The sequence below is a fragment of the Carcharodon carcharias genome, chromosome 13 (assembly GCF_017639515.1).
Source record: "Carcharodon carcharias isolate sCarCar2 chromosome 13, sCarCar2.pri, whole genome shotgun sequence".
NCBI lineage: Eukaryota > Metazoa > Chordata > Chondrichthyes > Lamniformes > Lamnidae > Carcharodon > Carcharodon carcharias.
In genome coordinates this window covers 103,493,569-103,509,387 of record NC_054479.1, presented here as the reverse complement: position 1 = coordinate 103,509,387, position 15,819 = coordinate 103,493,569, and the positions used below count along the sequence as shown (strand labels likewise).

Sequence of the window (15,819 nt, the reverse complement as noted above, 5' to 3'; positions counted from 1 at the left end):
TATGCTTCAAATTAAGTGATTCGGGCATTCATTCTACCCTCTAAATTCTGGGAGCTTGAGCTGAGCCCAAAATAATAGGATTAAAGTTTTCTCTCTCTCTCTCTCTGCTGTCCATACTGATGCTACATGACATAAATTTGGCAGCTTCTAGTGCACCTGGGCCCATGGAATAAAACATCTCAAATCCTGGTCCAATTGGCAAATGCTCAGATAGGCCACAAGGATGCAAAGTATGGTAATCAGAAAAAAAGTTACACTGGTATAGTATTGATTCTCTTCTGGAGCTGTATTAGGCTAAATTTTCGTAACAAGAATAATGGGCCTCAAATATACATGTGGACATACTGCATCTAACACCTGAATATTCAAAGTCAACACTGGGTGATAAAACATAAAAACACAAAATTTCCAAGAATCAGTGTCAATTTTATATACACAAAATAAAAAAGTGTCATGTAAAGGACCTTACATTTAAATTACTTCTCCCTAAATGGTCGTTTCCTTAGCAATATTACAAAAAGTAAAAAAAATGCAACATATTTTGCTTTTATATGTTGAAGTCCAATTAAAATAACATTTTTCACTATTTATTCCTTGCCTTCACAGTCCCATCAAAGGACCAGGACAGAAGTTGTGGTTCTCGCAACAGCTTAAAGTTTTTCACTTGTTCGGTGTGTCCTTCAAGGACTTTGCATTCCTCTGTGCGCCAATTCCATATCTATGTTTAAAACATAAAGAAGAGATTAAACATGAAACTTCTCAGTATAGCTCAATCCCGAGGCAATCAATGTTCTTCAGTCAACTGGGAAAAAGATAGTTTTCCCATTTGTTCATATTTACACTCTGCCCCAGCACAATTTTTATATTCATGTTTACTTTAGAAATGGTTGTTGAGTAACCAAACCACTATCTTGGGGTGGATCCTGATAATCATTTCCAATTTTATTCTCTCCCTTTCTCATCCCAATGCTATGTAATGGTTCACTGTGCAGAAAAGAGATCTTGCTAACCTATTCATTCAGTGAGTTACACAATAATAATGAAATCTACCCTCCAGAAAAACCTGTACTTATGAATCCCAGTTGAAACTGGAATTCAACTCAGGATACCAATGCTCAAGGCCATCCCCTTGATCAACTTGGTTCAGTCGGTAGCTCTCGAGGCTGAGAATACAAAAAGGTGCTACATAAAAGCGATTTGCTCCTTCCTCCATTACTGTCTCAGTGCATTCAGATTGTTTTTTTTGAGAAAAAAATGTTGATAGTTCTAATCACTTTTAAAAAGTGCAATGCAATTTTCAGAACCTACTGAATTGACAATGGCCCAGATTTTGCAGTAGTAATGACAGTGAAATCATCAAGGCTCGCTGTCTTTGTCCCTCTGATATGGACAACAATTTCTAGAGTCCATGCGCAGCTAAAGTGGAAAGCTGGAAGTTGCTGTTAGTGATACCACACTTCTCCGGAGGGTGCACTTTAAAGTCCCCACCAGAATGTAATCAATTGGAAATTACTGAACTGATGAGAACTTCCAGTCTTGCTCTCTCTCCTCTTCTTGCTGTAAAAACCCTTGAAAAAGGTAAGCCTTGTTGAATGAGGTGTAACTGGGTTTTTAACAGCAGACTAAGTTAATGATTACTGTTAAACAGCGTCACCGGCTCTGAAAACGTAATGTTATACTTGTTGAATGCAAATTTCTCAGATAAGGTAAGAAATTCTACATTCGCTGCCTGTGCAAATACTTCATTCTGATTAGGTAGTTACCTTGCTTGAGGGCACTGCTATTGCTGGATGCCTGGAGTTATCCTTGGCTTGGTGCCAGATTCACACTGATGTCAGGAGAGAGGGAATCCATGTTACAGAGTGGACCTTTGTGGAGAGCTTTCTCCAAGGTCAGGGAAGAGTGTCATTGCTTCACCGTTGACTGTGAAATCAAGCCCAATGCCTGAATTTATATTGAATTATTCATGATATATGCTTTAACTAACACTTGCATTCAAAAGCGATAAAACAAATTCCACATTTTAGAGAAGATACATCTAAATGCTTAAGGCACATTGCTCTAATTTGCATTGCATATCCTTCAGTGCTCTGGCATACATCATTTCTGATGCCAGATACAGCTTTGTTCAAAAAGATTAAAACTGTAACTTTTTCACAGCGAAACTGGAATTACAAATATAAATTTACAATGGAATGTAATCGCTACATTCCTATGTACTAAAAGAAATAGAAATAAATAGACTGCCTACAGTGATCTAGCATTTTATTTTAAAATCAGTTTTTGTTTTAACATTACCTTGACACAGATCTGTAATCTAGGCTCAGCGGTCAAATTCACATGGGCAATAAATTGCTGAGTGCCTCAATGACTACTTTATTTGTACATACGCACATGCTGCTTATATTAGACACAGTGTACACATAAGCACCAGAATTTCATGCATGACATGCCAGCTGTTACAGAAGTGTGTAGAGAGAGAAATGTGCTGGTTGAAAAGCAGACAGAGTCCAGTGCCAGTTTATTCAACTATATATTCACTTCAGCACCACTATGAAACAGTGTAGGTCAAACTTGCCCAGAAGTTAATTTAGAATGTTCCTAGCAGTAAGCAGCAGCTGGATTCTGGAATGAATCAATCAGCGTTCCAGGCAAAAGAATACACAATAAATGGGAGGATACTGAGAGGTATAGAGGATGTGAGGGATCTTAAAGTAAATGTCCACTGAAGGTAGCAGGACAAGTCAATAAGGTGGTTAAGAAGGCATATGGAATCCTTCCCTTTATTAACTGAGGCACAGAACGTAAGAACAGGGAGGTTATGTTGGAACTATATAAAATATTAGTTAGGTCATAACTTGAGTACTGTGCGCAGCTCTGGTCACCTCATTAGAGAGGGTACAGAGAAGGTTTATGAGGGTGTTGACATGACTGGAAAATTGCAGCTATGAGAAAGATTGGATAGGCTGGGGTTGATCTCCTTGAGCAGAAGAGGCTGAGGGGAGATTTGATTGAGATGTAAAAAATTGTGAGGGACCTGGATAGAGTGGATGAAAAGGGCCTACTTATCTTAGGAGAGAGGGCAGTGACTGGGAGGGCGTAGATTTGAAGTGATTAGAAGAATTAGAGGGGAGATGAGGAAAATGTTTTTCACCTAGAGAGTGGTAAGGGTCTGGAACTCACTGCCTGAAAGAGTGGTAGAGGTAGAAACCCTCAATTCATTTAAAAAGTGCTTGGTCATAGATTGGGACCTGAATATTGAAGGGTACATGACATTTAGGAAGGGCCAGAAGCTAGGAAATGATGGAGGGTAGCTCTGTTAATTAATGATGGTATTAGCACATTCAAAAGGGAGGAAGATGTCAGGTGGAAATCTTTGGACATCCTAAAGATGACTAGGATGCTGCCTGACTTCAGAGTATTTCCAGCATATCCCAGAAGACAAGGCATCTGGTTTCTATTGCATTTGAGTAGAAATAATACTTTTCTCCACTAAAATCTGCATTATAATCTTGGGTTCACTTTATTAATTGAATTAAGGGGTGACTTAAGTTCAAGAAACCAAGATGAAGAACAATTTGGGTAGAGATGAGAAATGATAAAGGCAATTCGTCACTTGCGGGAATTGTGTACAGGCCCCCCCTAACAGCAACAGTAGGGTAGGACAGGGTATAAAGGAAGAAATAATGGGAGCTTGTCAGAAAGGTACAGTGATAATCATGGGGGATTTTAATCTGCACATAGACTAGGAAAATCAGATGGGCAAAGGTAACCTAGATGAGGAATTCATAGAATGTTTTTGGGTAGTTTCTTAGAACCACATGTTCTGACACCAGCCAGAGAACACACTATACTAGGCCTGGTATTGTGCAAAGAAATAGGATTAATTAATGGCCTCGCCTAGGTAGTAGTGATCATAATATGATTGGATTTTACATTCAGTTTTAGGAACAGAGAAGTGGGTGCAAGACTAGCATTTTAAACTTAAATAAGGGCAATTATGAGGACATAGAAGCACAGATAGCTAAAGTGAACTGGCAAATTAGGCTGAGGGATAGGTCACTAGAGATGCAGTGGTGGATATTTAAGGGGATATTTCAGAATACACAGAATAGATACATCCCAGTGAGAAAGAAAAAGGGGAGGACCCACCATTTATGGTTAACTAAAAAAGTTAAGATATTGTCAAATTTAAAGAAAAAGCATATAATTGTGCAAAGATTGGTGACAGGTCAGATGATTGGACAGAACATAAAAAATAGCAAAGAATGACCAAAAGATTGTTAAGGAAGGAAAAATTAGAGTATGAAAGAAAGCTAGCTGGAAATATAGTACAGATAATAACAATTTCTATCAATGTTTAAAAAAGAGTTAACAAAGTGAACATTGGTCCTATAGAAAGTGAGTCTGGGGAATAATGGAAAAGTAAGGAGATGACAGATGAATTGAACAGGTTATTTGCATCAGTCTTCACTATAGAGGAAACAAGTAACAACTCAGAAATAGCTGTAAGACAGGAAATGGAAGAGAGGGAGGAACTTGGGAAAATTACAATCACCAGGGAAGTGGTACAAGACCTCAGGTCCTAATGGATTTCATCTCAGGGTCTTAAAAGAAGTGGTTCATGAGATAGTTGATGCATTGATTTTAATTTTCCAAAATTCCCTAGATTCTGGGAAGGTTCCAATAAATTGGAAAATATTGAATATAACTCATTTATTCAAAAAACGAGGGAGACAGAAAGCAGAAAACTACAGGCCAATTAGCTTAACATACATCTGGGAAAATGCTAGAAGCTATTATTAGGTATTATACTTGGAAAAATTCAGGGTAATCAGGCAGAGTCAACATGGTTTTATGAAAGGGAAATAATGTTTAACCAAAAAATTGGAGTTATTTGGAGAAATAACATATGCTGTAGATAAAGGGGAACCAGTGGATGTACTGTATTTAGATTTCCAGAAGGCATTTGATAAGGCGCCACATCAAAGGTTATTGCAAAAAATAAAAGCTCATGATGTAAGGGGTAACATATTGGCATGGATAGAAGATTGATTAGCAAACAGGAAACAGGGGTTAGGCATAAATGGAGCAAAAACAAAAAGTGCTAGAAAAACTCAGCAGGTCTGACAGCATCTGTGGAGAGAAAGACAGAGTTAACGTTTCGAGTCTGTATGACCCTTCTTCAGAACATGTTCTGAAGAAGTCATACAGACTCGAAATGTTAACTCTCTGTTCTTCTTTCCACAGATGCTGTTAGGCCTGCTGAGTTTTTCCAGCACTTTTTGTTTTTGTTTCAGATTTCCAGCATCTGCAGTATTTTGCCTTTACCTTAGGCATAAATGGGTCTTTTTTTATTGGCACAATGTAACAAGTGGTGTGCCAAGGGATCAGCCTTGGGACCTCAACTTTATATAAATGACCTGGATGAAGATATGGTTGCTAAACTTGCTGATAACACAAAAGATAGGTAGGAAAGTAAGATGCAAAGTAGACACAAGGCAGCTACAAAGGGATATAGATAGGTTATGTTAGTGGGCAATGACCTGGCAAATGGAGCATACTGTGGGAAAGTATGAAATTGTTCATTTTGGCAGGAAAAATAAAAAAGGAGCATATTATCTAAATGGAGAGAGATTGCAGAGCTCTGAGATGCAGAGGAATCTAGGTGTGCTAGTGCATGAATAGCAAAAGGCTAGTATGCAGGTACAGCAAGCAATTAGGAAAGTTAATTGAATGCTATCATTTATTGTGAGGGGAACTGAATACAAAGGTAGGGAGGTTATGCTTCAGTTATACAAGGCATTGGTGAGACCATATCTGGAGTACAGCGCACAGCATTGGTCTCCTTATTTAAGGGAGGGTGTAAATGTGTTGGAAGCAGCTCAGAGAAGGTTTACTAAACTAAGACTTGGATTGGGTGGGTTGTCTTATGAGGAAAGGTTGGAAAGGCTAGGCTCATGTCTGGAGTTTAGAAGGGTAAGAAGCAACTTGATTGAAAAATAAGACCCAGCGGGATCTTGACAGGTTAATGTGGAGAGGATCTAGTACTAGGGGCCACTGTTTAAAAATAAGGGGTCGCCCATATAGGACAGAAATAAGAATCTTTTTCCTCTCAGAGGGTTGAGAGCCTTTGGAACTCTCTTCCTCAAAAGGCAGTGAAGCAGAGTCCTTGAATATTTTTAAGACAGAAGTAGGTAGATTCTTACTAAGCAATGGGAGGGGGGGGTGGTGTGAAAGGTTATTGGGAATAGGTGGGAAGGTGGAGTTGAGGTTACGATCAGATCAGCCATAATCTTATTAAGTGGTGGAGCAGGTTCGAAGGGTCAAGAGATGTACTCCTGCTCCTAACTTCATATGGATGTGCACCTGAAATGTTGTAACTTGCAGGGCTTCGGACCAAATGCTGGAAAGTGGGATTAGGCTGGGTGGCTCAATTTTTCAGCCGGCACAGACACGATGGGCCAAGTGGCTTCCTTCTGTGCCGTAAACTTTCCATGATTCTATGATCGCATAATTCTGGGGACCCCATTATTATAAAAGCAATAAAATAAGTATAGCAGATAGATTATGATGTTGCAAGAAACAAGGCCTTCCAGACAAGCGATTGGAGAAGTTAAGACTATTTTCTAGCAGATTATGAGAAAGTTGAGGGTGATCTGATAGTGTTCCCAAGCTTTTGAAGTTTATAAGTAGTGCTAGATTGTCTCACTGACCAGTTGAAACAATAATGAAGATAATAAACAAAAATAAAGGGAAAGAAGAACAGATTGTTTTATGCACAGTGGTTAGAATTCGGAATTCTGTGTTACAAAACTGTTGAAGTAGAATCTACACATTTGTTTAAAAGAGAATTAGATGACTACTTGAAAAAAGGAATGTTAGTGGTTTTGGGAAGCAAGCAAGATTAGGCCAACTAGTTCTTGTGGAGAAACACTTGACGGGCTAAATAACCTCTATAACTTTGCTTTATTAAACCGAATTTTCACCTACTTGCTCCCATTTACAATTGGCAGTATCTTCAATTATCCACTCAAACGGAAATTTATTGAATGGAGGTATATAATTTATATTGTTAATTCAAAAAGACATTAGAACTTCAGATTTAAAATTTGGACTGAACCGAAGGAAAACCAAGGCATCCATTTAAAACAGGACCCTTCACTCACATCAGACAGGACAACTGTTATCAAGACTGATCTATTTTTGTAAATACTGTACGTATAATTGTGAACACCAGATTCATAATAAAGATTCAGACTATGTTAATTCCATTGTAAAACAGTATCGAGGCTGTAAGGAATCCATCTTTTTATTTCTATTGGACTGTTGTAAAGAGCATATCTTTTGATTTTCTGCTGGGAGGTGGATTTTAAAATTACAATGGCTGCAGGTTGAAAGACATGCCCACTGGAACAGGATGTGAGATATATACAAAGTTGCAGTCCTGGAATGCTGCAGAGTGTGCCATGAAAGACAGGATGCTGCCTGAAAGGAGTCCTGGACCAAGGGAGCTGCCTGACAAAAGCATTTAATTAGCTCCTGGCCAGGTTTTGTGTGAGAAGCAGTGCAGCTGAATAGCTCCTAGTCTGAAAAGGAACAAGACCTAAAACCTTTCTCTTGAGTGTGGAAGTTTCCAGTAATTCCACAATAATAGCTAGCTGGCTTATCTTCTCATATCTCTACAACCTGCTCTCTCTCTCTCTCTGAAAACCCCTGTCAAGAGGCAAAAGGGGAAAATCACTGTTAAAGACATTGAAAAGACAAGTGCTCAACCAAGTGAACTAAATGCTGAAAGTGCTGGAAGACCACCTTGTGTCATCAACAAGAACTGAAAGGAATTTGGAAGACATTGATCAAAATCAACCCAACGAATCCTGTACTCCGGAATTGGTGCTATCGAATTGTTTTATCCCACCCTTAAAATCCATGTTTTTGTGTGTCTTGCATGTGTATGTATAGGGATTTAAGAAAGGAGTACAATTTAAGTTATAGTCTTAGAAATTAGCAGGTCATATTTCTTTCTTTTGCTGCTGGTTAACGACAGTTTGTTCAATAAACAGTTACTTACTTATTAAGTTTACGAACCTGGTGCTTGTATCCTGTTAACCTAAATTAAACAGTTAGGTAGAATTGGGGCAATCTGGTGGTTTGATCAAACTTTTTCACATTTTTCGCGGCTCGGGGAACAGTGAGGCTTGATATTACAGTGCACTGTCCCCAGTGAGTCATGACAAGGCTAATACAAGAACCATTATTAAAAATATCAGTAGGGCTTCACTTATTTGCTTTAGTTTCAATTTCCCTTATACAGTAAGCTGCCAAATTGGAATTGCAATGCAAACATCAAGACTTATGAGCATTATAGAGAAAACCTGAAGCAAGAATGAAGACATTAAAAATGTAAGGAGAAAATAAGTCATCAGCAAAAAGTGCTTCTACTGGTACACAGTGAGCCTCACAGAAATATTTCACTCAACCATATTCAACAAGTATCACTAAAGCTGTTCGATACCATATTTTTACGAATCTCCCCATAAAATTACCAAGCACAAAATGTTTGTTCATACTTTTACATGGTAAATTGTAAACTATATTAACCTGCTAAATAAACACAACCGAGGAAAGGTAAATTAATGAACTGACTCTGTGAATTATCCTATCCTGTGTCAGGGATTAAATGTTACTTCAGGGATAACTACATACTTCAAATCCAATTGAAGAATATTTTTGAGTGTTTAAATTTCCTTCCTCTTAACTTATTTCTTCTCAGTTATGTGGTTTTGTTAAACTGTGCAGACCAACTTTCCCAGTTCTCTATCAATGTTGTTCTTAACTGGTCTATGGAAGATACACACATCTCCTGAGATTGATTCTCTATCACAATCCACAAGTTACAGAAATGGACTTGATGGGCCAACTGACTTTTTCTCAGTTTTGTGCTTTCAGGACAGAAAAGTGTTATAAATGTGAGGTTTTAAGATTATTACATTTTGGAATCTCTCTTTAATTCAAGGTAAAATGGAGTCCTAAAAAGTCATGTGATCTGCTATGAGTACCTCTGGACAACAAGCCTGCATAGTTTGGTTACCATGGGGTGCTGCGGACCCAGGTCAGATATTATTGAAACATATGTGCCAGGTTTAACACCTGAAACCAAATGCAGAAGCAGGTGTTTTTGCAAACCTTCTGTCTCAGAGTCATTGAGAATGGAGGGAGGGAGAGACAGACAGGCAGAGGAGGGAGGGAGGGAGGGTGACCCAACCGGCAGAAAGGGAAGGAAGGAGGGAGAGGGAGGGAAGGGGAGGGAGACCGAGCGAGAGGGATGGGGGAGGGAGGGGGATGGGGGAGGGAGGGGGGGAAGGGGCTGGGGGAGGGAGGGAGGGAGGGGGATGGGAGGGAGGGAGGGGGATGGGGGAGGGAGGGAGAGGGACCCAACTGTCAGGGAGGGCGACCCGACCGGCAGAGAGAGGGGGAGAGGGGGAGAAGGAGGGGGGGAGAGAGAGAGAGAGAGAGAGACCCGACTGGCAGGGGAGGGAGGGCGACCCGACCGGCAGAGAGAGAGGGGGGTGGGGGGACAGGGAGGTCGAGCAACCCAACCGGCAGAAAGGGAAGGAGGAAAGGAGGGAGGGAGAGAGGGAGGGAGTGAGAAGGGGAGAGAGAGAGAAAAAGGGAGTGAGAGAGAGGGACCCAATTAACAGGGGAGAGAGGGAGGAAGAGAGGAAGAGAGGAGAGAGGGAGAGAGAGAGAGAGGGCGAGCGACCCGACTGGCAGAAAGGGAAGGAGGAAAGGTTGGTGTGGAGTGAGAGAGGAAGGGAGGGAGTGAGTGAGAGTGGGGGGGAGGGGGGAGAGAGGGGGAGAGCGCAAGAGAGGGAGGGAGAGAGAGGGACCCAACTGGCAGGGGAGGGAGGGAGGGCGACCCGACTGGCAGAGAGGGAGGGAGAGAGGGAGAGAGAGATGGAGGGAGGGAGGGGGGTGGGGTGGGGGGGGGGTGACCCAGGAGGGAGAGAGAGCCGAGTGGCCGAGCGGGAGGGAGGGCGAGCGGATCAGCCGAGGGGGAGGGGCAGACAGAGCGACCAAGAGAGGGGGAGAGGGAGAGAGAGAGAGAGAGAGAGGGGGGGGGTGGAGAAGAGAGATAGAGATAGACAGAGAGAGAAAGAGAGACAGGCAGAGAGAGAGAGAGAAAGAAACGGGGAGGGGAGACAGGGAGGGAGAGACAGAGAGAGAGAGAGAGGTGGGAGGGTTGGAGAGTGAAGGAGAGAGAGAGAGGAAGAGAGACAGGAGGGGAAAAAGGGAGTGGAAGAGAGACAAGCAGGGAGTGAGACAGGGAGAGAGAGATGGGGAGGCAGCGAGAGAGAGAGAAAGAAAGAAAGGGGGGGAGGGGAGACAGGGAGAGAGAGAGGGGGGAAACAGAGAGAGAGAGAGAGAGAGAGAGAGAGGGGGAGGCACAGAGAGGGGAGGCAGACATGACAGCAGCCATTATGGTCTGAAGAGGGAAAAGATTGTTTGCTCTGTTAGTTACCAGGCAGAATGCCGGTGAAAGCTTGGCTACAAGTTGAAGAGAAGGAACTTTGAGCGAGGACCTTTAGGGAGGCGGTAGCATAGTGGTATTGTCACTAAACTGGTATTTCAGAGACCCAAGGTAATGCTGTGAAGGAGGGTCATACGGACCCGAAACATTAACTCTGTTTCTCTCACCACAGATGCTGCTAGGCCTGCTGAGTTTTTCCACCATTTTGTTTTTGTTTTAGATTTCCAGCATCTGCAGTATTTTGCTTTTACCATAATGCTCTGGGGGCCTGGGTTCGAATATCACCTCAGCAGATGGTGAGATCTGAATTCAATAAAAATCTGGAGTTAAAAATGATGACCATGAAACCATTGCTGATTGTTATAAAAACCTGTCTGGTTCACTAATGAACCCACTCTCCCCCAAATATTACTCAGCTAAAGGTATGTACTTTTACTGGGAATCTCTTTCCCAACCCACAACTGTGTAGGAGAAAGAAAAGCTTTTTTTTAAAAATCATGCAAATTTTACACCCTTGTTCAAAAAAAAGGTTATAACGATAAGCCCAATAAATATAGGTCAGTCAGTTTAACATTGGCGGTGAGAAAGTGAAACAATAATCCAGACAAAGTCTCTTGGATAAGTGTGGAGTAATTCAGGAAAGCTATCATGGATTTGTTAAAGGCAAATCGCATTAAACCAAATTGACAGTTTTTTGATAAGGTGACAGAGAGGGTTGATGAGGTTAATGTGGTCGATGTAGCGTATACGGACTTTTTCAAAAGGCATTTGATAAACTGGCACATTATAGACATGCCTGGTAGGTTGAAGTCCATGGAATAAAAGAGAAAGTGGCTGTATGGATACAAAGTTGGCTGACAGACAGGAGACAGTTGTTTTTTGGACTGGAGGAAGATGTACATTGGGGTTCCCCAAGGTTTGGTACTAGGAGCACTGATTTTCTTGAGATAAATCAATAACCTAGAATTTGGGTGTGTAAGGCACGATTTCAACATTTGTACATGGCACAAGACTTGGAAGTATTGTGCGGTATGTGGAGGATAGTGACAGACTTCAAGAGACATAGGCTGGTGGAATAGGCAGGCATGTGGCAGATGAAATTTAATGCAGAGAAATGCGAAGTGGTACATTTTGGTAGAAAGAACGAGGACAGGCAACATGAAATAAAGGATACAATTCTAAAGGGGGTGCAGGAACAGAGAGATCTGGGGGTATATATGTAGAAATCTTTGAAGATGGCAGGGCAGGCTTAGAAGGCAGTTAAAAGGCATATACGATCATTGGCTTTATAAACAAAAGGTATTGAATACAAAGATAAGGAAGTTATGATGAACCTTTATAAAACCCTGGCTCGGCCTCAACTGGAGTATTGTGTCCAATTCTAGGGACCGCATTTGGGAAGGATGCAAACTTTTTAGAGAAGGTGCAGAGAAGTTTTATGTGGATAGATTGGGGAAGCTGGGGCTGTTCTCCTTAGAGAAGATTGAAAGGAGATTGATAGAAATGTTCAAAATCATGAGGGGTCTAGACAGAGTAGAGAGAAACTGCTCCCACTGGAGGAAGGGTCAAGAACCAGAGGACACTAATTTAAGGTGATTGGCAAAAGGACCAATAGCGACATGAAGCAAAACTTTTTTTGCACAGCAAGTGGTTAGGATCTGGAATGTACCATCTAAAATGTGGTGGAGGCAGATTCAATTGCGGCTTTCAAAGGGGAATTGGATAAGTCTCTGAAGTTTAAAAAAAATTGCAGGGCCATGGGGAAAGGGCGGGTGAGTGGAACTTGCTGAGCTGTTTTTGCAAAGAGCCAGCAAGGGCACAATGAGCCAAATAGCATCCTTCCGTGATGTAACAATTTTATGATTCTGTATTGCTGGATGTCTCCTCGCCTTAATCAATATCCATATATGTACCTACGTCATACAAGACAGGACAGTGAGAGTTACATTCTCCTGTTGCAGTTTGCAATTCTCAAATTTCTCTGAGAATAAATCAATTTCCATGAATTAGCCAAAGTGCGAATTATTTACAATGTCAGCTGTGTGGTACGATAGCTTCAGTTACTCCCCAGCTTCAGTTGCTGGCTTTCCAATGGGTCTGAGAAATGAGCTATTGCTAAGTTGGGACCGTAACTTACATTAGTGTCTTTGCATTATATTTCTTAGGGGTGAGCTCTTTGCTGATAGGAAGGAACAGCCTTGCTAGGGTGGAAAAAGGGGGTAGTTTGTTAAATTGAACTTATTTTCCTTGGTGGTGGGGTTTTCAAGAGCATTGGTCTTTGATTCCCCAATGTTTTGGTAGATTAGAGTTGTGACAAAAGGGTCCTAACACCTGACCCATCAGGTTCCTTGATCTCTTTCAGAATCTTGCTATTCACCCTCCAACAGCCAATAAGAGGTCTGAAGCCTTGTCAGCATTGTTTCGTTATTGGAAATAAGCTATGATGCCGAATGCAAAGACAGTTCCAATATGGAATCCCTATTTAACAGCAGTCTGACTGATAAGTTACTCAACTTCAAAGAAAGGCATGAAGGAAGATTATCCATATACTCTAATTCTTTGAACTGGCTATAGTGATCATTGGTGACCTGCATACATCACACATGCGGTGCAAAATCTCACAACTGAAGCATCTACTCTTCAAAATGACACAAGATGCTGCCTGCTCTAAAATCTGACGCACTGAGGGCAATTCTTATTAGATTTTTTTTCTATTATTTGGAAGAACAGAGAGAATAAAAATGAGTCAAAAATTCAAACGATTACTGCATATCGAGAATAATTCTCAAACGAATCAAGATTTTGAAATTACAGCCAGGCACATCAGTCATTTTATGCACAATAGGAAATCTTTCACTGTGAAACCGGATTAAAACAACAATTTAATGATTTTAAAGTTAACTTGTAAAATATAGAAACTGAACTGACCATACCACAGTGGAAACAATTAGCAGCAATTGCTGAATACAATCAACTTTCGTAGGAAAAACATTGCACAACGTTCTTGCTTTGCTAGTTCTTCTAAAGCTTCAGGCATGGAGTCAGAATTGGATTTTTAACTAGTCAACCCACGTTTATGTTGTAAATAGGGATACAAATTTAGAAAATAAATCTCGTATTTTTGAAGGGGTTCTTGTACCAAGTCCACATTGTTAGATGGCACTGCACTTAAGAAGCTCATGAGTTGGAGACAAAGTTACAATATGTAGCTGCAACTCCTTGACAAACATGATTTGAGAGTAACTGTTGAATTATTGAACAATTGATGAATTTATCCTCTAAAGTGGAGGGAGCTACAATTCTTCTTTCTGAGGTGAAGGCATTGTTTGTGGGAACTGCACCCCCTGACCCCCCCAACAAGGAAAGAATTTCATTCAGTGCTTTAACATACACTATTTGCTGATGTCTCTCAGGAAAGAGACATGTTGAGATACGAGTCACCAATGATCTGAATCTAATTGAGAAAAGACACTTCAAGGGTTTCTGTTCATACACAGGTGCAAAAGAATTTGCATCGGACACTAAACATTTTATTGCCTTAGGTCAGGCCGCTACATACTCAATGCTTCTAAGCAGTGGTCATACAGAGAAATAAATGCAATTACTTAGTTTCCCCCCCCTGGAAAATACATAACCTTCATCAAACCATTGTTCTTGTTTCTCACTACAAATTGAAAAGGAAAATTCAAGATCTTTCTAGGCCTCTAGTCATACTCTGAGATGATTCATTATATCCTAATAACAGTTATTGTGAACAAGGCAGCCACAAATGAGGTAGTTCCTACAAAACACCAAATGCCAACTTGTTTACCAACTATGCCCCATTGTCCAACTTTCAATTGCTATCTTGCACCCATTATTTCAAAACCTATTCACTATGTTTTCTTCAAAGAGGCAGGAATCACATCTCAACAGCAGTTAGCTAAATTGTGCATTGACATATTAAGTATTCAGGGAAAGAACAATTTAACGATTTCATCCATGGCTACAATACAAATTCACATACCATTCACGGATTAAAAAGAAAGTGAAAACTAATCCTATGAGAATAAACTATAGTGTATCCTACACAGGTGGAGAAGGCAGTTCTGACTTATTGCAGATATTTTGCTAATGTTACACTACTTCTTGAAGTTAGAGGAGGGTAAATTTTTAATGCACCAATGTGGCAGCATTAAAGGCCTAAATGTCTTTCTTTATGTCTACCAAGTTGATTAGTATCAACCTTGAGCCCAGCACTACAAGAGGAAGCAGTATTTATTTTTTTTCTCAATTTCCTGAATTACAAAAATGCAAGATAATAATGTTTATGTACTCAAATGGTTGATCAAATATTTAGATTCTTTATGATGTTGACATCAGGGCTACTGTTGTAAAAAACATTTATATTTTACAAAGAAGTAAATTTTGATCTGTGATTTTCCAACATTCTCCCAAATGCTGTAGGAACATCTGACAAAAACTAGAACTTTCAAACTTGTTCTTAACAACCGAAGAGCTGAATGAAGTCCCCATGTGGGATCATTTTCTACTGTTCAAAGGCAATGTACCACAGTTTAAGGGTTGGCTATGAACCCAATTTCAGATTGATTTTTCTACCTGCATGAAGCAGTCTTCCCATCTGGCTGATGTCTTTCTCATCACTTATCCTTCTCAATTCAAGCTGCAAATTTCTGCACAATGATCAATGACACACACTGACCAGTCAACATGGTACTCTAGATGCTCAACTTGTCACATAGTTAAGGTAAGTGGGATGAGACTGATCACAGATCTGGGACTTAAAGTTGCAACCTTAAATTCAGGAAGCAAATGTCCACTTGTTTATGTCAGGCCACTGGATCAAACGGTTTCTTAAATGTCATCTTTTCATTTTTTGTCCCAAGTACACTGTAACGTCATCCATGGGATGCTTGGGACCAAATCATTCCTGGATTTTGGAATTCTCTGGATTATAGAATGACTTTAGAATGCCTAAACACAAGTTTGTGAATCAGAAAACACCATAGGAGTAAATATTGGCCTGAAACATAAAACAGTGATTGAACGTCATAAAGCAGTTTTACTTATCCAAATACTGTATCGTCAATGTTTCTGCTCTCAAAGTACTGTACTAAAATGGTGTCATCAGTTGCTCGGGTCTGCTCAAGAAAATTCCGGACAACTGATGTTTCTGAGCAATAGATTTCTGGATTGGAAAGGTTACAGTGTAACAATACTGAGAAGTGCAGAGGAACAGATGGGCATTGGAGTGCAAGTTCACAGATCTCTCAAGGTAGCAGGACAGG

General features: G+C 40.5%; 1 protein-coding gene across 10 annotated transcripts in view; it reads right to left on the bottom strand.

Moving 5' to 3' along the window:
* Positions 1–15,819, bottom strand: part of apaf1 (apoptotic peptidase activating factor 1) — a 216,482-nt gene that overhangs the window by 71,289 nt on the left and 129,374 nt on the right. For 9 of the 10 annotated variants that reach the window (XR_005944817.1, XM_041202763.1, XM_041202764.1 and 6 more), the window contains one exon: positions 599–718. Coding sequence is in view for 8 of the 10 variants with exons in the window: in XM_041202763.1 (XP_041058697.1) it covers positions 599–718 (120 nt within the window). In the remaining 2 variants the exon portion in view is untranslated. Of the gene's footprint in view, positions 1–598; positions 719–1,763; positions 1,924–10,698; positions 10,835–15,819 lie in introns of those variants that run through there. The other variant, XR_005944818.1, reaches the window with a different exon arrangement.